Here is a 26,311-nt window from a genome sequence, read left to right on the forward strand (position 1 = left end):
ATTTCATCTCGCAAACCATGAAATCGCTAGGATTTGGGGAGAAAATGCAACATGCTATTTACTAGCTATATCAAGACAGCATAGTTGCTCGCATATTGACACGAGATACTATTGATCAGTGGACTCTTTTTTGTTCAATGCAGCAAGGCTCTCGGTACTCATCCTATGCTTCAATATATGGATTACTTAGTAGCTACAAGTGCTTAGTATGGTTAACTGCTTGTGAAGTCTAAACGATTTTATTTTAGTCTCTCCCAAACGAGCATCTAAATCTAGCTGATAGGGCAACGTACCATTTAAGATAGAAAGAATCATAGCAATACCAGCAGGCTATAAACTTCACAAGGTGAAATTTGCATGTCCGCTAATACAGCAGAAGCATATACCTAGATGAATCCAGGAATATTCCCAAACTCATCCTCTAAAAACACAACATAGTGCAGTTTCAATCTCACGATAGTCACTCATAAGATTGAAAACCATAAACTCCATCACGCATAGCAGGGATGAACTAAGTCCTTATGCTTGAAAAAAACTGTATATTGGAAGAACACACGTTTTTTTGTTAAAGAACCTTTCATTAAGAAGAATGTGCATTCATTAACTGTCCGAACGTGGGACAGCTATTACTCATAAGCTACTAGAAGCTGAAAAGAAAGCACATGATAGTTGTCCAATGAAGAACATCTACTACAAGAAAACTAAAAACAATGAAAAAGCACTTCTAACTGGGCCACAGGAAGATCTCCCATGTAATGCACGTCTTAAAGGAAGCAATGCAAGGAGGAACAAAAGAAATGATAAATATCCACAGTGGAACGCCCATAGATCCGAGGGTTACGAGCATGATATAAGGACCACACTGCCCAATAATAGCACCAACAAAAAAGTAGAACATAGTCCGATGTAGAGGCATATCTCCCAAATAACCAAAACTACTTGGCAAAAGCGATGCTAGGAAATCGGGCATAAAGATAAGTCCCTAATCTAAGAAGAAAATCACGGGCAACTGGGCAAGTCCAGAGCAAAAAATCACGGGCAACTAGGCAAGTCCAGAGCAGATGTAGGACTCTCTACCTCGGATGTGAACAAGATGGACAAGTCAAGGAAGCTATGCGCCTAGCAATCAAGAAAGAGTGCCCCTCCCCAAAGAGGCTTTGCTCTCAATTTGCTTTATATCTAGAGAATTGCAAAATATACAAGCGTGAGCACGTACACACATAAAAATATATATGCGTGTAGGTATGTAGAGACACACACACACACACACACACACACACACACACACGTGTACATTAAAAAAAATCCATGTCTTTCTACATTACAAGAAGCAGTCCCCAAAGAAAGAACATGCAATTACAAACATCAAAAGATTTCAATATAAGACAAGTAGACAGAGGAATCTATCTGATGAACACAGAGGCAATCATAAAGACACGTGCGCATGCGCATGTGTGTGTGTGTGTGTGTGTGTGTGTGTGTGTGTGGACTGCCATCATTGGGTCTTTGGTGATCCCTCCTTGGCTAAGTATCAGTACTTCATGGCATCTCGACATCAATCATTTTAAGATTATCTATGCACGGGATCTTGCCTTCTCGTGATGTTTGTAACTAGTTGCTCCCTTTCTTGGCGCTGCTTTTTGTAATATGGATTTCACTGCCCAAAAAAAAGCATGTGGACTATTTTGCTGAATATAACCTTGCTCTTAGTCACCCATTCAATAGCAGCTAGAGGACATAATGGCTAGAGCTTATTTACACCTAAAATAGATATTAGGAGACTTCTAGACTGCTACTCATTGAGCAAAATGAATTCTCAAGTTGTGGCTGTGGCATCCTCTCCCATTTATTCTGTTAGCATTAGTGGATGATTGGCGTGATATGTAGGGTTAGTTAATATCTAAGGAGGTGAATTGTTTTGACACGTCATTAATGCATGCAACGTAAACGTGGAGAGGATTCTAGACATCACCATCTTCTACTATGAGGAGGAGCATTTGTCTTTTGAGACCTCATGAGAGTCGAGGCGGTGTCTGATGGTGTTGGCAATGTCGCATGATTGGTGCTCTCTGCTGGCAAGGCATCTCACCTTCAGCTCGTCATGACCGTGTGGTAGCATACCGACTTTTTTTTTTTTTTGCAAAAAGAGACTTCTATTGAGTATTAAAGAAAAACCGTTAGACCAAGCTCTATATGGGATACATCATGCAATGCACGAAAAGCTCAAGAGCCAAAAAGAAAGGATTGGTAGCATACCGACTTCTCCTGGCAGTTCGATATATATGGGTGTGATCAAAGCTGTCTCTCTTGGCTTCTACATATTTGTAAGCTTGTGATCATCTACTGCATGTGTTGCAGTCCGGTGGTGTGTCTGCTCTTCTATCATCTTGTAGATCGACATTGTGTGTCGATTCTTTCTAGTTTATAGTCAAGCCTTTGTGGCTGAGTCAGTTTGGTTGTATACTCAACTGTGTGTTGAGTTTAGACAGTGTCGAAGTTATTAGTGTGATCTTTGTGGTCACGTGAAGAGTGTAAGTTGTCTGGCATATTGCGAGCTGCAACAAGCGTGGTCGGGCTGACTGGACAAGTCCTCAGACAACTTATAGTTTGCTCTCTGGTGTCCCAATGATCATTTGAATAAAATTGATTTTAGCACTACGTGTGGAAGCTTTTTTTGAAAGTTATTTCATGATTTTGATTCTCTAATTTTCCAACATATTCAAGTCTGGTGGACGACAGTTCCACCTCAATTTATCACCCTGGAGGACCTATCGAAGCTGAATTGGTTTTATGCCCTTTTCTTGAGAAGTACAAACCTATATTGTGTATATCAAGTGCCAAATGTAGAATTTCAAGTGAATAATTCATGTAAGCAGCTTCTGCCCTACTCCCCCCCACCCTTCTTCCCAACCTGTATTGTATATGTGAAGTGCCGGATGTGGAATTTTGAGTGAATAATTCATGTGATCAGCTTCTGCCCTACTCCGCCCCCACCCTTCTTCCCAACCAATATTGTGTATGTCAAGTGCCAAATGTAGAATTTCAAGTGAATAATTTATGTAATCAGCTTCTGCCCTACTTCACCCCCTTGTATTGTTTATGCCAACTGCCAAATGTAGAATTTCAAGTGAATAATTCATGCAATCAGCTTCTGCCCTGCCCTGCCCCCCCCACACACACACACAAAAAAAAACAAGTTGAATGACTTTTGTCATTCATAAGGCCTGCTCAAAAGGAGTTAGAGCAAGGGTGCAGCTTCTTGGCTGCAGAGATCGAGAGTGGGGGGGCAACTTGAGAGCTGAGAGAGAGAGAGAGAGAGAGAGAGAGAGAGGTGAAATAGAAATGAGAAGAAGTGGGAGAAAATGATGGAGCCGCCAAGTATTCACGGAAAAAATAAAAGAAATACAAAAATAAGCAACTTTGCTTTGGTGGGCATTGCCTCAACTTAGGCCTCCCCATGGCAAGCCAAAAAACTTGACACTGTAGAAGATCATGACCTCTTCTCAGAGATCCCACAGTTGAGAAAAATATTGCTGCTATGAAATGCGACATGCTTTCTGATCAAAGGCTGAGAGAGAGAGAGAGAGAAATGAGAAGAAGTGGGAGAAAATGGTGGAGCCGCCAACTATTCGCGGAAAAAATAAAAGAAATAAAAAAATAAGCAACTTCGCTTTGGTGGGCATCGCCTCAACTTAGGCCTCCCCATGGCAGGCCAAAAAACTTGACACTGTAGAAGATCACGACCTCTTTTCAGAGATCCCACAGTTGAGAAAAATATTGCCGCTATGAAATGTGACATGCTTTCTGATAAAAGATGTCATTTACCCAAATTAAGGGGTGGATGGGTGGAAATAATGGCCTGTATACTAGAGAAATACACATAGGCATTCCCAAAAGGTTTACTGGACCTGTTGGCCAGCCTAAGAGGTTAGATAAGCAGGTACTATTCATGTTGATAAATGTCAATTGTAGTCCCCGTAAAAAATAGGCAATGCAACCAATTATAGGTTAAAGTCAGCATAATAATTTTGTGCACAATCTAAAAACACCATTTTTTAATTCCTGGTCCACATCCATCAAAATTAGTGTTAGTTCTCACATGCAGGGAGAATGATCCATAAATTTGACCCCTGGTCCAGTTGGTGAATCAGGAACAGTTCCACCTACACTAAAAAAAATATGCCTGCTATTTTGTTCTGGCAATTTAAAACTGTTAAGCCCAATCAAAAGATGTGTAAATAAGCAACTGCACATTGGTTAGAAAGCCTTACCAATTTCTTTAACACACCTGATCCAAAGTTGCGACAACTTCTATAACTTACATTACATTGATAAAGTACACTCTTCATTATGTTACACGACTGGAGAGTATGCGCTCCAGGTTCACAATACCACCACAAACCTATGAAACCTTTGTATGCTTTTTTACATTAAGATTCAGCACGCCCTGAGGCAAATGTCCCATAAATGTTACAACAAAATTTTTCTTGATGATGCAAGAAAACTGATGAATGAATGAATCAATTAAAAATGGTGACTTCATTTTTCTTTTAAGGTATTTACTGCCCTTTTGTGGACCTGCTCCCGTTTTCTTCAGTAGCAGATAATTCTTCAGATTCCTCAGTAGGATGGGATAGACTCCAAACCATGATACTTGCTATTAAGGTCAATATCATTTTGGGACGCACCTGGAAAAACGCACAGATACATTAGCATCAAGGTTTCCAATCTTCACTATGATGCTTGGATGGTTTAGGTACTGTGGATGTTGAGATCCAAAAGAAATCTATGTGAACTAGTCATGATGAGTATCTCATCCTTAATACCTCCACAATGTCATCCCACAGTAGAAAAATAGAGCAACCAAGCTTCCTTGCGACACTGATGATGTAGTTGGCATTCTGCTTCTTTTCTTCTTCTGCAAATATTCCAAGAGATGTCACTGTCACCTGTGAATTCTATCTTGAAGAAACATTAACCCATATTATGCAGCGTACACATCAACAGATGTGCAACATATCCACAAGAAGATGGGTACAACATACCAGTTTCTCCCTTTGTAACAAGGCTCCAATTCACGACCCTCGGTTCAACAGCCCCAAGGAGGTCAAGAAAGAATATTCCATTTGAGAGGCTTCTATCCTGCTCAAACCCAAACAGCAAATGTGGCAAAATATAATATTATAGGTCATTACAGACTACCAGAACATTTTCCCAAGAGAAGCAGGGATTACATAGAGTCCTAGGATGAATTTGAAAAGATTTAATGTCAAGTTTACCCTGAAGCTCTCCATGCAAGATTCTTTCTCCGCACTCTTTACTTTGCCATTTGCCCATTGAATAATGTCAGCATCTGATATTTCCTTATTACCGTGAAATTTCAGGTTATCAAGTAGCTGAAGCACATTATGTCGCATAAGTTGCCAGAGATATGCTGTACAGTACCACAAAATTATGATGCTTAGCTATACATTACAGGAATTTCAAAATCACATGCATGCATCTGCATTGATAAATTAGATAGAAAGTTAAGGAAAGGCAAGCTGTTAAAACTAATCACCACAATTGCATGCAATAACAAAGAATAGATGAACAGAAAGCAAAGATTGTATTATAGATTCCAACGAGGACTACATCTCGGATGAACAGCATATCGACTCACAACCGAGCCATGAACTACATATAGAGAGGTAAGTAGATGTTTCCACCAGCAGCCTACACCTTCCACGCCTGTAATTCAGCCTACACGGTATCAAGAGGGTTTCCTAAATAGTGTGGCAGATGCTCTTAGTCGAATTAAGATGGTAAATGCTATGTCATTCACTGAGATATCCTCTTATCTATTCCAATCCTTGAGAGGGCTTTGCGAAACTGAGTCATTTCAGTTCTTATTGGTAGAAGGTCCAAGCTGGGAGCTCCATGATTGACCAAGCCTCAAGGATTGTGCCATCTAGAATACAAGCAGAAGGAGGTCAGTGGGTGATTCGGAATTTCGAAATGAAAAGATTTGTGTACTAGACGTGTCGGATCTTAGATCCAAGATTCTTTGGGAGTGTCATGATGCACCTAGTGCAGGACATCCAGGGCTACATAGGACATCATCTCTGGTGAAGCATACTTTCTACTAAGATGAGGGAATTTGTTTAGAACTATGTAGTAGGCTGCTGAATTTGTCAAGTCACCAAGGCCAAACACCTAAGAAGCGCGGGTTTATTACAACCGTTGCGAATTCCTGGTAATAAATAGGAGAGTAATTTCCATGGATTCTATCACAAGTTTGCCAAGAATGCGAAAGAGTCATGATGCCAGATGGGATACGGTAGATCATTTAACAAAGATGGCTAGATTTTTACCTACTAAATCGACTGTTACGTGAAGTCAATTGGCCTAGCAGTTTGTCACCAGTAATGGTCGGATTCAAGGGAATCAAGAATGATACTAAGATCATTTTTGCAAGATATGCAAGAAATGCTGCAGTTGGCCAAGGAGTCTTTTAGAATTGTCCAAGATTTGGATAGATGTTATTCTAATAAACATCATTCCCCGAGAGAGTTTTATGAAGGAACGATGGTATTTTTACGAGTTCCCAAGGAATCTACAAGCCTAAGTACTCCCTAGATATTGTCATCCATTTCAGATAAAAAGAAGATTTGTGACATGTTACATATGAACTAGAATTGCCTACTAATGTAAGGGTTCATCTAGTTTTCCATGTCAATAGACGAAAAGAAGTACTAGGTGCTAAGGATCAGTTGGTAACTCCTCAAGAATTTATAGAGGTTGAAGATTTAACCTTTGTACCACATGAACCTAAAAGTATTCTTGGATTTTGTGAACATCAAGTCAGAAATAGGACAATCACAAAATAAAAGATTAAGTGGAATGATCATGTTGAGGGGGATTCTACATGGGAGACATTGATTATTTTTCAAAGAGATTTTCCAGACTTCTTATAAACTCAAGAGTGAGTTCTTAGAAGAGGGGGAGTATGTCATGTGCATGGACCGTATCCGACATGTGCTTTAGGTGCACAAGACTAGCTCAAGAACCCTGGGGAGGCTTGGGGTTAGGCAAGGGATTTCTAGTTGAGTTGCAAGGGCCCAGATGGATTAGGGTTTGAATTAGAGTTGCCGCTATTTTTGGCGCACTCGGAACGAGCCTATATAAGGAGCCCAGACCTATATAAGGAGCCCAGATTTTCAGTTTTTTGAGTGCAAGTTAGAGGGAGTTCAATTCTTCCTTGCCGGTCTGGATCCTGGATCATGTTCACACATGCGCCTACTTCCAAGCGTAGCCCAAGACCCAGCAGCAGTGCCAAGGCCCTTGGGCACACCTAGTGGTATAGGACGCCAGGCTGGTTAGGACCTATTGGAAGATGTGCCAGTAGCCCAGCTTGTGGCTTGGAGGGGACATCGGAGTTTCTCAAGTTCTTTCCTCGCAGACGTCATGGTTGGGTGGTCAGCCATCCATGTTGTTTCTATTGTTGTTTTTTGGTGCTTGTTCTACAGGTCTATGATTTCAGGAGTTATGAGATCGTGTCACATCAAGAATGATCTCGAGCTGCCCTTCTCCTCGGACTAGAATAGTGGAATTTTCTCCAATGTAGTGTGACCTAACTCCCACCAAAGATTTTGAATAGCTCACAGGATGGTGTCATGTGCCTGGAAGCACCACTATGATGTTAGAAAATACCCAACAGAGGGTACACGCAGCGGAAGACTTATAGTAATGCCCAGGAGCTCACACAGTGTGCGGTGCGGGTGTGGAATCACAAACTTCTTTACTTATGTGCATTCAATAGATGTGCAGACTCATCAATAGACAATGAACCAACCACATAGAGAAACCACCAAAATATATATTTCCGTCCACAACTATGGACACAATACAAAAGAGACAAATCCAGAGTCCCACCAATGATGTGGTCCTCTGATCTTACCACAAGGTCCTTCTCCTATCTGCTGGCTATCTCTAGACTCGAGCCCGCGTGCTCCACCTCGAGCTTTTGTAGACTTTCCGTCCAGATCCCTTCCACCTTGCTGTCTTTGCACCAGCCTAGGTGGGCAGCACTCTGAGCTAGGTCTGCAGCTCTACGGCTCTCTTGTCTCCTTCTGGATAGAGACCCACAAGTGGCTGATCTGCTGCTCCTGCTCCTCCCTGAACTGCTGCTCCAAGTGATAAGAAGTGAGGCCTCAAGGACGACCTTTTATAGGGCCCCAAGGGCTGGCAAAAATACCGACCAGCCTGCAGCAAACTGGCCGACCAGTCTGTGGCTGGTCCAGCCCTATAAGGGCTAACAACCCAGGGCTTTTGGCCCCACACTTCTAGGGCCTTTAGCCCTCCAATCTAGGCAAGGGCCCAGCCCTATATAAAGCATGCCACTGCCCCCTAGCAGCCCTATTTGCTGCTCCACATCTGCGCCTGCACATCCTGCCATAACTGCGCCTCTGCCAGGCCCTTTTCCAGTTCCATACAGAGCTGTACACCCTGTAGATGTCAGCGCCATGTGATCGCTTTTTATTTCGGGTTCCTTGTGCTGGCTACTGCTTCGCCTTTTGCTGCTGTAGATCCATCCTAGCTCCAGGTACCCTTCATCTCTTTGATTCTTGCCCACAACAGCTCTAGATGTGCTACCCACATGACAGCCAAGATGCTGTCCATGTGGCAGCCCCATCTTATCACTCAATCCCTTCTGGCTCTTGTCCACATGGCATCCAATCAGATGCCCATGTGACAGACACTCAAACCCTAGTTTCACCCCCCCCATGCTCTCCTCATATGGGGGCTTACAGATGGGGAGGTGACCTTTCCAACATATCAAGTATCCATTCCCATGAATCACCAATAGTCAGAGCAGCTCCCTCTCCTCCAAAAGTGGATGGAGCATCTAGGCTTTGTATATGAACAAAGGCCAGAGCAATGAGGAACCACTATTGGAGGCAGTGCCCTTACAGGTATAATGATAAGGGTGGCCCTTCGTGCCACCGTGCTTGCACATTCGCTCTGTCTTCAAGGCCTCTTACTTAGCCTTAGACTTCTTCTCTACGGATGGAGAAGCTTTCCACTTCCCCTTGCCTTTGTTGTTCTATCCTTTGTCTTGCAGGGCAGCCAATGCCTCCTCTTGATCAAGAACCATAAGTCCAATCTCCTCCCAAGTCACTAGTGAGAGAAGAATAGAATGTTGAACACTAGGAAGATAGGTGGGACAGCAACGTAATGGCCATGTCCTCTGAGGAAATCTCCTTGCTTGCATGGAGTACCTCATGTTGAAGTGCCTGCAATTTGTTCATAAGATCCTACATGTTGCTACATTTGCAGGATTCAACATTCACATCTGGACTTCAAGAGAGACTCTCTTGAAGAGGCAAATGCTCTCAATGCCCCTTTGCCAACGTCATGTGCTTCACGTGGTTAATTTCTGAGAGTACAATTTACAAAAATGAAAGAGTGAACACCGGCAAATGCTCTCAATGCCCCTTTGCCAACGTCATGTGCTTCACGTGGTTAATTTCTGAGAGTACAATTTACAAAAATGAAAGAGTGAACACAAGCATCTACTTGATCCCACAACTGGGCCAATGTCTCTGCCTCCTTCAGCTCCATAATCCCAAGAAATACCTGGGTCAGATCTAGCATTTGAAATCTGACAAGGATGAAGTCAGCAAATCGTATGACTACAGTACCAATTCCACCATCCTTCCACACCTCGTAGTTGTTGCCATCCGACTGTCGGTCTACAAGAAATGTGGGAAGCCATGTCCAACAAATGAGCCATCTCAAAGGTGAGAAGAACTAGCTCTTGTGAAAGGGAAGGTGAGTGGGAAAGAACAGATAGGGTGGCTAAGGAAAGAAGAGAAGCGAGGCTGGGTGGGAATGTAGGAAGAGAGGAGAGGCTGCCACGACAGCTTCTCCAAGAAGTTTTGAATCCCGTGATGTCCACCCTTGCAACAACCTTCTCCAGAAACTCACCTTCACCTCAAACAGGGCACGCCTTCAGATTCGCCTTATTTAACCGCTTTATTACCCGAACTATCCATGCCTTTCAGCAGCAAACTCCATCAGTCCCGAATGCTTTCCAGCAGCAAACTTTGCTCTAATGTTACATGCATAGTCACCACACCATCAAGACACTGGCGATGGTTTCATCCATGTGCGATGCAGTAAAGAGTCTGGTCACCCAACCTGGTTGGGTGGTCAACAACCCTATCTGAAGAGGCTGGCCAAATCTGGCCCTTAACACCCTCCCAACCAGTCCTAATCCCAGGTCAATGTGCAGCACTCCATCCAGCAGTTAGCCTTGGCAATGTGTCTTGGCTAAACTCCCAACTACCCTACAGAAAACGCAGTGAGAAAGGACTCACAAACTACACCTCTGTTTGGGCAGGCACACCCAGATTGCAGACTTAGTCTCTATATACATACAGGAGATGACTAACCCTAACATGTTCCAAGGCATCTTCTTGGAATTGCCATTTGGTCCAAAGCCCTGTTTCTGTTTACAGACCTTGGGTACTTGTGGAAGTGATCTTGTACTTTGTCTTGCCAATTGGAGTGCTTCTCTATTGTTTTCTTCCATTGTAGCTCTGTGGTGATTGAATTTTGCTCCTATAATGATTTTCTTATTGAATGCTGGAGAGATTTCATGGTTTGACTAATGCACTGCAGAATAACGCTGTGATGAGCACAACTAATGCTCGAGGAGATGCCAACAAGTCATATTGCAATATCACCTTATTGTACTGCCACTCCATTGAATTGCAATCTACAAATAGGGAAGCACGATTATGGAAAGGCAAGGATATTTGAAGGAGAAAGATAGGGTTTGCGGATTGTGGAGGAGAAATTCTTCAAAGGGATTCTCATGTGCTTCCAAATAAGTCACAATTGTGCACGCTGATGACATACACCACGATCCATGGATCCAATATATATTTCTTCCAAAAGGTGCATTGGGTGAGGGTTAGGCTTCTGAAAAATAGGTACAAGGGTACTTGGCCAGCCCATGTCGTTTTCAATGAGATGTAGCTGTGTAGAATGGTCAGCCCTACCCTGATGTATGCAACCACCAAGTTCTTACTATTTGGCAACCAAGTTGGCCCATGTTGCAATCCCAAAGTGGTCTTGAGACCTCATTTCCAAATGCCTCACAAGAGAGCAAGTGGAGCCTTCTTGACTCTCCTCGAACTCTAAGCCAGGGTGTTGAAAGATAGACCCTCCATCCGAGATGACTGATCTCGCACTCAAACCTTGGAACTCCTTCAACTAGCGTGATCTAGATGGAGTTGGAGACAATGATTGAGGCCCATTCGGCCTTACCTCTAAGAGCCTAATCTCTGAGCTGCTCAACGTTGGCACTTTGCTTCTTGAGATAAGGGGCTGCGACAAGGATGATGACCGTTGCGTATGGAGCCTTTAAGTTCTATTGCAAAAGCCGTGAACTACTGGCTCTAGTTCAGCAGCTTGAACTCTTCCCATGGCCTACTTTTATCATCTGAAGGGGGCAAGACTGATGGTGGTGCAGACTCAATTAGGATTGGATGCGGTTCACCTTGATCTTTCTAGCTAGCGTCCAAGTTAAGAACTAGATCCCAAGAATAGGTGCACCTACGGTGTTGACCTAACAGATAGGCACTAATGGTTGGTTGTGAGGATTCTGGCATTGAAGGGTTGACCTTTACATTCAAGCCTTTAAGAATGACCCGGTACCTTGTGGGTCCACTCCTTGAAGGGTCGATGGCCCTTGACTAATCATCGGGTCCGAAGGATGAGACTGAGCCACCAGATGGCTTGAGTATGACTTTTGGGTTCAAACTTGAAAATGACCCATGGATTTGTGTCTTGAATGTCCATGAAATCCAGGTCTGTGGATGGCATGTTGGATTTGGGTCCCAGATATGGCCCAACCCCCTCCTTGGATTCCGGACCTTGGATGTCTTTCAAATTTCAGACTATGGAGCTTGGGGACTGAATCGAGCTTCAAACACTCTTTCTGTATGCACACACTATGGCCTCACGGGAGCTGACTTTGAGCTCATTTGTGGTTTTGCAGACGTTATGTGCTTGATCTATCTTTGAATTACTTGTCCATGCGTGGCACTTTTGTCTCCACACTATCTAACCCGAGCTTCTAAAAGCCCTAAACTGTCCAATAGGGCACAAGGGAAGATGGGTTGAAAGAGGGAAGAGAGGAAGGGGTTGGAGCTGAAAACGGCATGCCAAAAGAGCAATGGCAGCAATTTCTAGGTGGGGGAATCCCAAGATGTTTTGAAATTTGTCTGAGAGTGCCGCATTCATAGCCTTTTGCCAGTCCTTTTTTGGTCACCCTATTTGGCAGGACATTATCAACACCCTCATGGCCACTTGGGGAAGCATTCAGTACTCATTACACACACCACTGGCCAAGATAGCTTCTTTCATGAGAGAGAGTGGAACCATTGTTTATTCTTCTCATATACCACCACTAGGTCTTCATTGCATTTCCACTCTCCAAATTTGAAACAGCCTTACCTCTTTTCTGGATGGATTTTTATGCGGCTTCTACAGGATTTTATCGTAATTTCTTGTAATTTGATCATACTTAATACAAGTCCACTTTCTTTCTCAAAACTATAACAAAGTAGAATTGAGAAAACACACAAACATTTTTGTGCATGGAGAAGCCATACCAAGGATCAATTTCTTGTTTCCTTGAACAAAGTCGTTCCCAGCCACATTTACAAGGGAGAATTTCAGTTGTTTTCCAATGCTGATAACCTGGTTACAATTCTCAACCTTCTTGAAAGGCATCTTGATTGGTGGTCTGTTTGCTCGCTTCCAATTGACTGATCCGGGGGAAACCTTCTCAAGGACCTCCAAAAGCACCCACCTACATAATTCAGTCAGTCAAACTCAAACAATCTGTCAGCTGCGCAGAATACGTTAGATCACAAGATTCTGCTTTGTGAAAGAAGATGCCCCTAGCACAGCCAGTGCACATACCCATCTCTTACATCCTCAAATAGATGATTGACATATGCTTCAACTCCAAGACTATTGATCCACATACGAAAAGCTCTCTCTTCTCTAGAATCCTGCTCATCATCAAAGATCATTTCTGCGAAGGAAAATTTGTTTGTCAACCCATTCCTGTAAGCATAACACAAAATAACTACTCATCAATGATATTTAACATTAGTTACTGTTTACTGCTGTTGTTAGATTCCAAAAAAGAATACTCCAGCAAAGAAAAAACACAACTATATCCATCATGTGTATGGAACACGCCCAATTAAGTATACAAGAAAGACCTACCATCAGGAGGTTAAATTATATGAAAAATGAGTGAAATCAAGTCCACCTGAAGACTTCATGCATGCAGCCAAAAAAATGGGTCCCTCTCAGCTGTCAAGGTTTATCAAAAGCTCGTACACAGCTAGCAAACAATGTCTCTGTCAACCTGGCTTCAATTATGGCAATGTAATAGAAGCCAAAACATAATCTTCAAAAAGTACGCTCAATATGCTTTGGATTTAAGCATATTATCAATGTAAAATCTGGTAGACTAAATTAGAAACTTCAACCAAGACAAATCTACTTATTGTGATAAACGAGAGCGAATGAAAATCCATGCTGTCAGACAACATGAGTGGAGGACATTAGGGGGGATATGGACTAAAAAACGCCCTCACAAGGGGGGTTTTAAGAATATGTGAATTGCTTATTCCTAAGGGACAAGGTGGTAGTGAGGGAATAATTTCACTGGAAATAATGCTTGCTCAGCACCGTTGGAATTGTTGTGGATCATAGCAGTAAGAGGCATGACATAGAAGGTGTGTAAGGTACAAGACTCTAAGAACCCTTGAATTTTAGAGGCATAAGAGGCATTATATTTATTTATATTTTCTATAGTTTCACAGGGAAGGGGAGTAGACTACAAAACCGTCATATATTCACAAGACATGTACACGTACTCATAGGAAAGGAAACAATGATTCAATGAACATCAATATTAATAACCAGTTACCATCATTGATCAATCATCAACCTACATTGTATAGCCTAGGCTCCAGAAACCAAGATCCAAGACAAACAGAAAATAGTAAATACTACAAATATAATAATAAATAATGATGATGATAATTTAACTTTTTGAGAAAAAATAAAAATTTTATTTACATAAATTGGATGCCTCTTACATGTAAGAAGTGTTCCCAAATGCCTCTAACGGTATGATGCATGCCCTAGATCCTTCTATGTTGTGGATGGTAGAGATGAATGGATTGGGCATCCAATGGCCTACGTGTCGCGCCTCTTCTACACTTTATATCCTTCTTTGTGATCTGAGGGCACGCAATTGGCACGGCCAATAGAACATTGGATCTAGGTGGATGCTATTAAATGCATGGAGGACGTAAGGTGGTAAAGGTGTAAGGTACAAGACTCTAAACACTCTTAAATTTTAGAGGCATAAGTCATGCTTTTACATCTTATTTTTCCAAGAGGGAAAAAGGAGAGGGGGAAGGGGGGGGGGGGGATTAGAGTTAAAAGACTGATTCATAAGGCATGCATCTGCACACATAGAAGACATAACCATCATTGCTCAGCCTGCATTGCAGAAATCAAATTGCCTTGAGCAATGAGAAATGAGGCTAGAATCTAGAGATGTTTATTACATAACTCATCATGCAAAATAAGCACTCCAGCGTGGATGAGCATGAGAGGCTGAACATAGATGAACATCAAGCATGAGATCACAACCTTAAGCAATGGAGAGGCATTGTAGTGAGGGAGATCCGAGAAGGTAGAGCTAGGGAGACTAAGGGCATAAGCATATCAATGTATGGGCCGTGTGCATGTTTACAAAGATTGGAAATCTGCATATGCAAGGTATGAGATGCTTTGACCTGTGTTCTTATAACTGGAAAATACAACTTATCAACATCAATAGCCTACCCAATCTCCGCTTTCAAATTTTGAACAACCTCAAGTTTCATCTTTCATGCATAACCCAATCCCCTACCTGCACACATAAAAAAGGCATGTCTGTTATGCGTAAGAGGTGTGCCACAATGCCTCTCATGCCTCTAATTCTCCTTATGGTAAGGGAGACGTATCTTACTATTGGATGATAACTTTGACATCAATTGCTTGGTCCACCACCATTATGACACTCAGCTATGCAATTGTCACGTGTACCCCGAATGTTCAAAGCAAGCACATGAATTGCAGAAGGGCTCCTACATCCTTACATTGCACATGGATCAAATAGCCCCTATTGGCCAAGTTCCATGGGTTCACCACAAGATGCCATGTGTCATCCCTTTTTTTCCAATGAAAAGACTATTAAGTATGGCCCAAGAACAATGCTCATGGCAAAAGCACATCATGCATAGCATGAGAAACAAAACCTACTCATCAAGGAGAGCTACTCATGCACCAAGGTTGAGACTGAAAATGTCATCTTAAATCTGTGACAGAATCCAAGAAAAAAGGGGAGCCACTCCAGATAGTCCTCTTGGCAGAGGCCACCTGGGAAGACCCTTGCACGCTCAACTAAATGAGCCATCAAAGTGCGTGAATTGTCTCTCCAATATTGGCCAGAGTGTGAGAAGGAAGGGTTGACTTGGGAGCCATCAAGTACCTCTGTGCATCTGGATCTACCAAACTGAAATGCTCGCTAAGATCTCCCACAAACTATCCAACAAGTCTATAAGGAAAAGTGTAAACATCATTCAAAGAGCATGACTCAACAAAGTGTTGTCAAACCGAAAGAGCCCAAGATGAGCTATGCACCTTTTAAAAGATTTGAGGCCTTGAACGAGAGAGCCAAGCCACCGAGCCCCAAGTCATGAAGAAGGGAGAGGGAACAAAAATACTGAAAAGTCTAGCAATCCGCTTCTGGATTAACTTTGCATGTCTGCAATCCCATAAACAATGCTGAATGGAATCCTTGTAGAAAGGTACCGAGGACAAGTAGGGGCTAATTCAGACTTGGACCTCCACAAATTCACTGCAATCCCTCCATTAGAAAGCCAAAAGAAAATAGTGACTTTTCTATATCCGAGGGACTTCCAGAGTCTTCTCCAAAAGATTTCTGCAATATAGAATCTGAAAATTCTCCCAGTAAGGAGCTGGGCTTCCAGCCTTTAAGACTGAGCTAAAACCTCCTACAATTGCTAACTGTGTAGGGAAAGAAAGAGAGGCTCTCCTTATGTTTCCCTAAATCAATCCACTCCCACTCCCCATGCCCCACTACAAATACTTTATGTGACACCTCCGTAAAGACAAATCCTCCAAGAATTCAAGGGTATCCCCATGACCCAAAACTCTGACAGGATCAGAAACAACGTTCGGAAATATATCCTCATCCTGGGACCTTGCTAACCTGTCCCCAGAGTGAACATTGAAAGCCAAGGCATCCCCATCTGAACCTAGCCAAAGCCCCAGGACCTCAAGAGGGATGCTTGACCTCGTAAACACCCCAAGCCATATAGAGCAATGGTAAGACCTGCTATCTGTGAGAACCCAATCCAAGGGTAGGGTTGCATCAATTTGCTCAATCCTTCTGGCACTTCCTTTGAGGTGACTTACCAACTAAAGCTTAGACGTTTTTGAAATCCTTCCAAGAGCCCACAGAGGAAGTAGGTTATCTCAACGTGTGTAGGTAACCAGAAGTACGAAGAGGTCTTCCATGAGCATCAAATATGAGATTCGACATGACAAGCTGCCTATCAATCTCTTCCAAAGAAGAGGAAGGGATCCTCAGAGGTTAAATCCTCCAGCTGCCCCATGTGTCATCCCTTTATGTGGGCACTGCCAACATTGAGTGCTTCCATGTTTGTGCAGCCACCACATTTAGAGCAATGACCTTAGGAGATACCATGTGGCACTCCATTCATTAGCTTGACTAGGACTCGTACATCGAATATATCTAGATGGCTCCAGGAACATGCCCAAACTCATCCTCTAAAAACACAACATAGTGCAGTTTCAATCTCATGATAGTCACTCGTAAGGCTGAAACCATAAACTCCATCACGCATAGTAGGGACTAGCTACGATGACATCCCCACTAACGTCATCAATGCCCAACAGTGGTTGTAGACCATAGTATAAACCTATGCCCTCACACCAAATCCACACACCCACACACACTTGAGAATCCATTTATAACAAAGATCTTCGTACTAATTTTCTGTTGGCACTCTGGAGGTGAAGGGCAAACCCAGCCATGACAAAGGCTAGCACTAAAGGAGAAGGCTAATAAAATATACCTTTGTAAGACTAGAATAAGTCCAACCATACAAATTTAGATTTTTTGTTGTTCTAAAGATAAAAAATCTACACTAAAAATAAAAGAGAAAATGAAAGAGAAGAAAAGAGAGGTAAACAATAACTTTTACAAAAAACGAAAGGAAGACATACTTAGCAAGCAAAGCAACACTTATGTCGTCATTAGAGCCCAAGCATAAGCAGCTATACTGGGTTTCTAAAGACCCGAGGAGTCTCTTGGGCATTCAAGCTACTACTGCTTGTGAAGACTATACAATTTCATTTTAGTCTCTCCCAAACGAGCATCCAAGCAAAAAATGCTTAGATCATCTAGCTGATAGGGCAACGCAATGCTTAAGATAGAAAGAATTAGATAAAATACCAGCAGACCGCAACATCGACGAAAACTTCACAAGGTGACTAGTACATCGAATGGCCATTACATCTCCCTCATCCTCTGCCCTTAATGTTGCAATACAGGGAATCCTGGTGAGCTTGTCCAAGGGAAGGTTAGAATGGGGGGTCCTCTTTCCCCTGCTTGCTTCCTTAACCAACAAGACCTTTTTTGAGTCCACCTAATAACAAGATTTTTTTGAAAAAAATCCAGTGAATGAAAACAGAATTCACACGTGATTTTAGCGGCTGGTAAGTTTGAACCTTTTCCAAGCTCAGAAAGGAAACCAGCATGCGGTATGTACTTTAATTACCACCGTTCACCAAGCCTTTCTTCCCCTCCTTTTGGCCTTTCAAACTTCCTTAGCTGAATCTTAGTTGAGATTTATGTCCAAACATGCTCTTGGATTCGGTCATCTTTTTAAGGATTCAATTTAGTGGTAATTGACTTCTATCTTTTAGAACATGCTTTGTAATAACCTTCAGTTTCACATTAGGTTTTTCTTTCATCTTCCAAGCGTGCCCACAAATCACTTCATTATATTCCGACTACTTGTACCTGCTATGATTTTCATAAAATATCATGATTATCTTGTATTTGACAACTTTCCAACGAAGAGTAATCAATGGTAAATAACAATTATTACACAAACTCAATATGGTCTTTTGTGACTTTTATTAATTTTGCAATAACATTTTGAGAAGAAAGGCAATCTGTGACTGAAGCACACAATTTTAAAAATCATGTAAAGGAATTTTGAGAGATAATGGGGAATTGGCCAAAGCCTGGTTGTAACTTCATTGCAATTATGCCACTAGGGAATCCCTAGTTAGGCCAAGCCGGGTTACAACTTCATTGCAATTATGCCACTAAGGAATTGGTGGAACAGATTGTGTATGACTGTCAGTTGATGCAGGTCTAGTGAATATATTGCATGTTTTGCATTCTAGCTGGCTACATTTTCTCATAAAAAGCTTAAATTTCTTCATGTTCACATTTTAAAATTGCTAGACACTCACACAGGCATGTCGAAGTTAGGGCCCAAGTCTTTCCACAAAAAAATCGATTGCTAAGAAGGCCCAAGCATCAGAATTGTATCAAGATTTAGATATAAATGATGAGCAGAGAGCTTATTCTATCAAAAGAGCTAGAGTCTCCATGTGTGCCATGACAATGCAGCATAAAAGACAGGATTGAAGAGCTTTCAAAATACCTCTCCTTAAATATGTGAGCAACAAAGGCAAGGTTCAAATTCGTAGATCCCTCCACAATGTCTTTTGGCGAAAGATATTTATGACAATGAATGTGCTCTGCCTGCTTCAATACAAGCTTTGCCCTTTCTAATGGGTCATCCACCTGCAGTGGGCTCAGATCACAGCTCTCTGGTGCGAGCATGTTTAGGAGCACTGTATATGCTTCCCCATCCTGTAGATTCATTATGTATATAGCTATTAGGCACACAAAGGAGATTAAGACAATACAATCACAAGAATATAGCCTTGTAAATCTCACCTTCACATCAGATGAGAAATTTGAGACCACTTTCTCGTAACCTGCTTTCTGAAGTTGGAAATTCATCCATCGTAACAAGACCTTATCCGGGGGTAGATGCATTAGCTCTTGCACTTCCTGCCATCCACAGATAAAAAAATGGCATAAATTTAATATATGTAGAACTTATGGGATGTAAACCCAAGTCCATATACCCTTCAAACAAAATGAGAATTTGTAACCTGTCTATCCTCAACAATCTCTGCAAGTTGAGGTGTTTTCTTGAGATTGAGGTCTGCTAATAATTGAATCTGCAATATCGGGGGGGGGGGGGAGATGTTATAAACAAGAAAATGGACTCGTAGTGTGTCCTACCTATAAAAAGAGAGCAGAGCTATTGTACAATGTCAGCTTGTTCTGAGAATTTTTGAAGAAGCCTAAGTACCTTGATTATTTGTGAAATCAATCCAAGCACAAGATGAGACTGCAGATCCAATGCAACAACCAAGCACAGAATCAGTGTCATGTTAACACATTGTAAATATAAATGAATCTCTCCAATGCAGCTAAGCCCAGTCCATCCTATAACAAAAGATGTAAGAAACACTATTCATATAGACAGTCACAAAAGATGAACACCATGAGCCCTAGCCTTTCTATCCTTTGTTTGTTTCTGCCATTCACATGGATCACTAAAACCGATTCATGACTATGTCCATGATTGTGTCCATGTCCATGTCCTCTTTCTTTGGAATTTCCTATGCTCTTGTACTTAATTATGTTATATACCTCGATGAATGCAGGAACATTCCCAGACTCAAACACAACATAGTGTAGTTTCAATCTCATGATAGTCACTCACAAGGTTGAAAACCATAAACTCCATCATGCATAGCAGGGACTAGCTACTATGACATCCCCACTGACGTCATCAGCGCCCAACAGTGGGTGTAGACCATAGTATAAAAATATGCTCTCACACATACAAATCCACACACCCACACATACTTGAGCATCCATTTTTATCTAATGTCTTTCATAATGTCCAAATATGTGGTACCATGCAAGTCATGATGTCTTCTGCCCACATGTTTTTGGCAAATAGGCCATGCTATTTTCTCATTATCTATCCATAACTTTTCTCTCCACTCTAAGTAGGTGGTTTGGGGTGTCTACACTAAATTCGACAAGTTAGAGCATGGTCTGTGACGGCCATTTACAGACTAGTCTGTAACTGCCATTTCCATTGACTGAAGCAGTCTGTCAAAAACCCAATCTTATCTGTGAGACTACATCTGAGCCTTAAAAGGCTTCTGCAAATCTGCCTGCCTGTGTCACGGGCTGACCTTCAGCTGCATACTTGTGGGTGATATGGTGGCCTGCATGGGTGTTCTGGCTGCCACAGACCTGCTACTGCTGCTTATCTGCTGCCATGTCTCTTGTGGCTGGCTCTAGCCCTCGCTGAGGATCAGGCAGCCTCAGGGCCTGCCTTGTGCTCAAGTAAATGGCCATATGTGATAATTTCCATCCCCGCCTTCCTTCCCTTTCCTTGATCAAGGCGATTTGTAGAGCCAGCCAACCAGCCCTTGGAAGACCTCCTTACCGACTACATGACTGAACAGCTCTGCACTAGGTAGGGGCCCTAATCATCTGTCCCAAAACAGGCCCCTTGAACGGCCTATAAGTATTGGCTCATCACAGCTCCAAACCTAGCCACATTAGGGGAGATTTGGGGTCTCAAAAGGGCCTCCAATTAGTGTTTCCTAATTTCAAGGGAATAGAGAGCAATTTGAGGTGTACCAATGAGAGTGCTCTCAGGTGTGGGGCAATGCCATGTTGAAGTTGACAAAAGCATTTAATTGTGTTCTTTGAAAAAAAAAAGCATTTAATTGTGTGGAGACCTCTAACCCAGAGTTTGGACCCATGATCTTCACTCCTAGCCCTTGATCTAATCTTCAATCCAAGGGATATATTCAAATTTGGTAAAGCACTCCTAGCCATTAGATCAAGGGGTAAATCTAAGGGATACCATCAAAGGATAGAAGGATCAAATCTCCACCCTTGATCAACACAAAGATCTAATGGACCAGATGAGAGGAAAATGCACTTCAAATGGGCCACATGTTTGCTAGTAGATCCAAGGGAGGAGATGACTGCAAATGGCGCTTCAATCCAAGCCCTAGATTTGGAAGTAGTTCAAGGGATGAGATGAGGGGAAAAGGCGCTTAAATCCGGGCCCTTGATTTGCAAGTGGGCAATGGCGGTCCAATCCAAGCCATCCAAAATGTGCTTCAATCCTAGCCCTCCAAAATGTGCTTCAATCTGCACCCTCCATTAGGCGCCTCCTCATTGAAGATGAAACATTCATGTTCAAAGAAACGTATGCCCTTTGTTTTTGTTTTGGGGTGGGGGGGAAATGAGTATGTCTCCCTTACTTCTAGCCAAGAGAGCGTAGGTAGCTTCATAAGCCATCTATCATTATCTTTTGTTATTTCAATGTTGACATGGTAATGATTCATGACTCATAATGCGTTGTCATTTCAATTATGAGTAATATCATCATTTTAATTATGAGTAATATCATTCATGCTGCTTTTTCCTCTTAAAAGTTGAAACTAGACACTCAAATCTCTATACCATCCTTGCATGATTATAGTATTAACTTTATTATTTATTTATCAATAAACTTCAGTAACTAGTTCTTGACACACTTGTCACTTAACATCTTGTCCATAAATATATTTCAGGTTTTGGACAATTGATGGATGGATCATGGATGATGAAATCCATAATCTAGTCTCTCAACTAAGATTGTTGATTGTTAAATCATGCATAATTTAACTCCGTTTCTACTCCCAAGTCTGAACTTTGAAGTCTTGACTCAAAAGACAGTACAATACATGTAATGCATTGTTCAAGGCTACATAAACCCTACGTAACTTTGGCCCACCACATTGATAGAAACATCCTCTTTCAGCCACATGAGGATGACATTTCCCAAACTCACATATAACACACGTGTACCTTGTGTGACATGTGGAGTCATTTTCAAGGGACTTCAGAGCTGTTCAGGATCAATGCAAAAGATTTCGTGTGACCTCCTCCAAGGTTCAGAGTTTATAACACACGAGTCCTCAGAGACTAATGATATGTGACTTTACAAGATTTTCCTAAAAAAGAGACTTCAATGCATTGCCTTGGCCGTGAGTTAACCTAGCCCTACACCTTTGTTTGTGATTAGATGATGCAATTTCCCTAAACTAATGAAAAGAAGTGTGTCATCTCCATGCTTAAAGATTACACATGGACGATAAAGATGCCATGGAAAGACTGTTGCACCATGCATGAAACACTACTTGTAAATTAAAAGCTGTTTATCTCAGATACACTCGATGCAAGAGTAAAGAAGCCTTCTTTCCTTCATCTGTTGTTTACCCTTCATATGAAACTTGAAGTTATTAGATGCAGAGATGACTTTTCCTATTGAAGAATATGATCGGTGTTTCCCAGTTCTGATAGCTTGGAATGTGCTATCCAAATGCATGCGATTGCTAAAAGCTTAATAAAGCCATTTAACGCATCTAATTCCACAATCCAATTGGGGCCTCGAACGCATTATAATAGAAAATTTCATGGAAACTTACCCTACCCTCTGCCAAATCTTCTGTACCAATGTTGACAACAGAGCAGCCAATAGCTTTAGCCGAATTCAGACACAAAGTATGATTTTCATTCCTTTCCCAAGGGTTGAGCTGCTCCTTGACATTCAGTGCTCTCTCATCGATGGTTCCAGGAACCGCCAAATTGATCAATTTGCTGCAAAAATTCAACAAATAAGAATCCTTGGGATCTATTCGAAACAGTAAAATTTAAAATCAGATTTCGTCTGAGGAGTCAAAACACTTGATCAAGAGCACAGATATGCTTCTCTGCGGGCAGGACTTGGTAATGCCACGAGTATTCAAAAAGCTTGAAAGACATTTCTTACAATACTTATGACCAAAATCCAAGTTTCTCCACACCAGAGAAGGATCCCATTTTTGGCAATGTCGAATAGCTGATTTGCCGACGGATCGATTGGAAGACACTTCTTCATAACAGGATCTTCACGGAGGTAAGTGTTGATATGATCGACATATGCCTTCTTTTCCGAGTCACTGACAGTATGTAAAAGGGTAGTTGAAGCAGTTTTCAAGAAGGCCGATGCACTCTTCGGGGGGCTCAGCTTCGGGTTCCCACTTCTTTGCAAATGGAGATATAACTGCAGCATATGACAAATCCAGAGCTTCATTTAGAATCGACACCAACTCGTGGGAAATTCACAAGCATGAGCGATCGTGCTGGCGCAGTTACCTTCAGAAAAGCTTCGAAGTCCAGTCCAATCTCTAGATTCAAATGCTGCTGTTTCGTGATAGCGACCATTTCGTCGCACGTTATCGGCTGCTGGAAAACTTTAAGCTTACTCATTCCTGTCTCTAAATCAGATGCGGAAACCAACCCCGTCGGTCCAATGAGAGAGTCAAACTGCAATTCGCAACGAGAAGATGAAGTTGTTAGATATTGAAATCTCGGTCTGGAGCAGCGCTAGTTCAATTGACCCAAGAAAACAGAGGTGTCATAACAAATTTTGCGCGGGGCGCATTACGTGAGCAACACTTAACACCTCGATCATTGGCAAGGCGATCTGAGCACTGGATTGGGTGTTCGACAACGACGAAATCACGTGCGGAGGACTCAAAAGTCACGAAGCGACAGCAGCAAAATCTCAGCGAAGGGTAAGAGGGTCCGACAAGAAGATCGGGAGCTTGGAGTACCTGGGATTTGAGTTTACGGAGCTCGAGCTGGGTGAATTGGGTGGAAAGCCAAGGATCGGTTAAGACGACGCCACCGAAAGATGCCATGCGAGGGATGAAGAAGAAGAGGCTGAGAGGAAGGAGAGGACGTCGATGAGGAGAGGTGGAGGAGGATGGAGAGATGGATGAAGAGAAGGTGGAGGGAGAGATGGAAGGAGGAGAAGAAGCAAAGGAAAATGATCGTGCAAGAAGAGTGGGGAAGAAGAAGAAGAAGAAGAAGCTGCTGGGAAAAGTTGATAGTGAAGAAGACTTTGTTGTTGTTTGTTGAACGAACAGAAAGCAAGCAAGAAAAGAGAAAGTACTTAACCACTTTTGGTTTAGTTTAGTTTAGTTTCGTTTCCTTTGGTTTGGTTTGGTTTGGTTTGGTTTCATGGTGTCCTCAAAGACCCACACACACACACTCTCTCCCCATGTCTCCTTTTGTGCAGCCTTTTTCCTCTCCCTTTCAACATTGTCCCCCCCCCCCCTCCCCCTTCTCTCTCTCTCTCTCTCTCTCTCTCTCTTACAACCCACAATGGATCTTGCTCGTTGATGCTCTTGTTCGTGTATTGGGTTTGTGCAATGACCAACTTCAGATAAGTCACATGTGGCTCCTTGGCATTATTGCTACAAAGTAGAATCTCTCTCTCCCCCTCCCTCTCTGTGTGTGTGTTCAATCCCCGATCAACATTAGATGAGTCAAGTCTAGCTCCTTGGCAATGGCAATGGCAATGGCATTGTTGCTACAAAGTATAAGCTCTCTTTCTCTTTCTCTTTCTCTTTCTCTTTCTCTTTCTCTTTCTCTTTCTCTCGTGAGGTTGTATACGCTCTAGAAATGCAAGTACATAAGACATAGACCTAGTCACTAAATGTGGGTGTACGGAATGTGTCATGCCCTATGAGTGTAAAAACCCGAAGAGTGCGCCACATGTTGGACTACATCGAGTACAAGGGGATCACACTCCCCCACCCCATAACCATGTCAAGCCCTCTCCCATTCCCAAAAACGGCCGACGGGATATGAGAGAGGAGCTACACCTGCTTTTATATCCAAGGGATATGAGAGTATCCCTTTGCTTATGGGATTACTCTCTCCACCAAATCCATGTGTCACCAAGCGCCTCATTGAGCCATTAACCCTTCATTACAATCAACCACACACAAGCCACACAATGGGGCACCCAAGGGGGTTAGCCCATGTCCAACAATGAGGGCAAGAGGGTTCACTCCAAATGGGAGAATTTGGTTTCTGTGAAGCCTCTTATCCTGGTTTCCCTCCATGAGGGGCTTATGCCCAAGACATGCATAAGAGGTGGCAAGCCTTGAATGGTCCACTCTCACATAAAGTGGTGCATAGATAATGACCAGTCTACCTTTTGGAAGTCTTTAATAAGCAACAAAGAGAAAGAAAATCTCTCTCTCTTCTCTCTCTCTCTCTCTCTCTCTCTCTCTCTCTCTCTCCTCCCCCCCACACACAATGCCGAAGGCCCACCTCATTACTTTTCTCTGTCATCACCAACCATAAACCACTAGAGCTACATCACTTTTGAGGGATCACTTTTGAGGGATACCATCACTTTATATATCCTAGAGCACTCTCATGTAATGCTTGTGAAAGTTATATGTGCATTGATTTTACATTGTATCTACAAAGTCATGCACATTATGCCTTTTTAATTCCTTTCACAAAAATATTTAAAAGAGTGCTTTTAACGGCATGTATTTAAAGGCAAGTTGGTAGAGTGGTGCCTTACACATTAACACCTTATTATCAATTGTATGGGTCTAAAACAACCCTCAAAACTAGTACTACCATCACCGCCTTTAGCCTAAGTGACATAGAAACACCTCTAGTGTGGTTAAGTAGCCAAAAGTAGACTTTTGTGCAAAGTATTTCTATTTAAAAGCGTTAATATTTTCAACATGAAAATAAAAAGGCAATTACTTTTATTGGATTTTATATATAGCTATCTCAAGAGCTTAAAGTAAAAAGCAATTACTTCTTATTTATGTTTGGTTATTCTTGAGATACCCCTAATAAAGATAAGTGATTTATACAAGGTATTACCTTAACACTCACAATAAGCAAGACTATGATAACAACTCAAAATCAAGGCTTTGATTGCTCATTGGCCAGCATATAAAGTGAAAGTTCTTTTCTTGAAATGATGAAAGGCTATAATGTCTATTTTCTTGGGCTTTATGGATTTGCTTTATTGGGGGGGCGAGCGCGGGGAGAGAGAGAGAGAGAGAGAGAGAGAGAGAGAGAGAGAGAGAGAGAGAGAGAGAGAGTTGGTATGTTAAGAGCTATGGGAACATACATGTGTTTGAGTCTGTTCTTAGT

At 42.2% G+C, this 26,311-nt stretch overlaps 1 protein-coding gene across 1 annotated transcript; it reads right to left on the minus strand.

Moving 5' to 3' along the window:
- Positions 1 to 4,289: 4,289 nt before the first annotated feature.
- LOC147890551 (fimbrin-2-like) lies at positions 4,290 to 24,232 on the minus strand. The gene is made up of 14 exons (XM_087390162.1): positions 23,950 to 24,232; positions 23,489 to 23,659; positions 23,158 to 23,396; positions 22,780 to 22,951; positions 19,581 to 19,619; positions 19,378 to 19,446; positions 19,157 to 19,273; positions 18,858 to 19,069; positions 12,979 to 13,125; positions 12,666 to 12,865; positions 5,280 to 5,434; positions 5,046 to 5,142; positions 4,827 to 4,918; positions 4,290 to 4,688 (listed from the first exon to the last, which is right to left on the minus strand). Exons 1-14 carry the CDS (start codon positions 24,034 to 24,036, stop codon positions 4,560 to 4,562), a joined length of 1,926 nt encoding a protein of 641 aa, XP_087246288.1. The 5' UTR covers positions 24,037 to 24,232; the 3' UTR covers positions 4,290 to 4,559.
- Between the last annotated feature and the right edge of the window lie 2,079 nt (positions 24,233 to 26,311).

This window comes from Dipteris shenzhenensis, chromosome 19 (genome assembly GCF_047967505.1).
Source record: "Dipteris shenzhenensis isolate YYH24624 ecotype China chromosome 19, Dip_SZ_1.0, whole genome shotgun sequence".
Classification (NCBI taxonomy): domain Eukaryota; kingdom Viridiplantae; phylum Streptophyta; class Polypodiopsida; order Gleicheniales; family Dipteridaceae; genus Dipteris; species Dipteris shenzhenensis.

Coding starts and splice junctions, on each gene's coding strand:
- LOC147890551 (XM_087390162.1), bottom strand. CDS start 24,036: ATGGCATCTTTCGGTGGCGTCGTCTTAACCGATCCTTGGCTTTCCACC. Junction 4,919..5,045: donor TGTTACAAAGGGAGAAACTG/GTATGTTGTACC, acceptor GAATATTTGCAG/AAGAAGAAAAGAAGCAGAAT. Junction 4,689..4,826: donor TGTGGGATGACATTGTGGAG/GTATTAAGGATG, acceptor GCGTTTTTCCAG/GTGCGTCCCAAAATGATATT.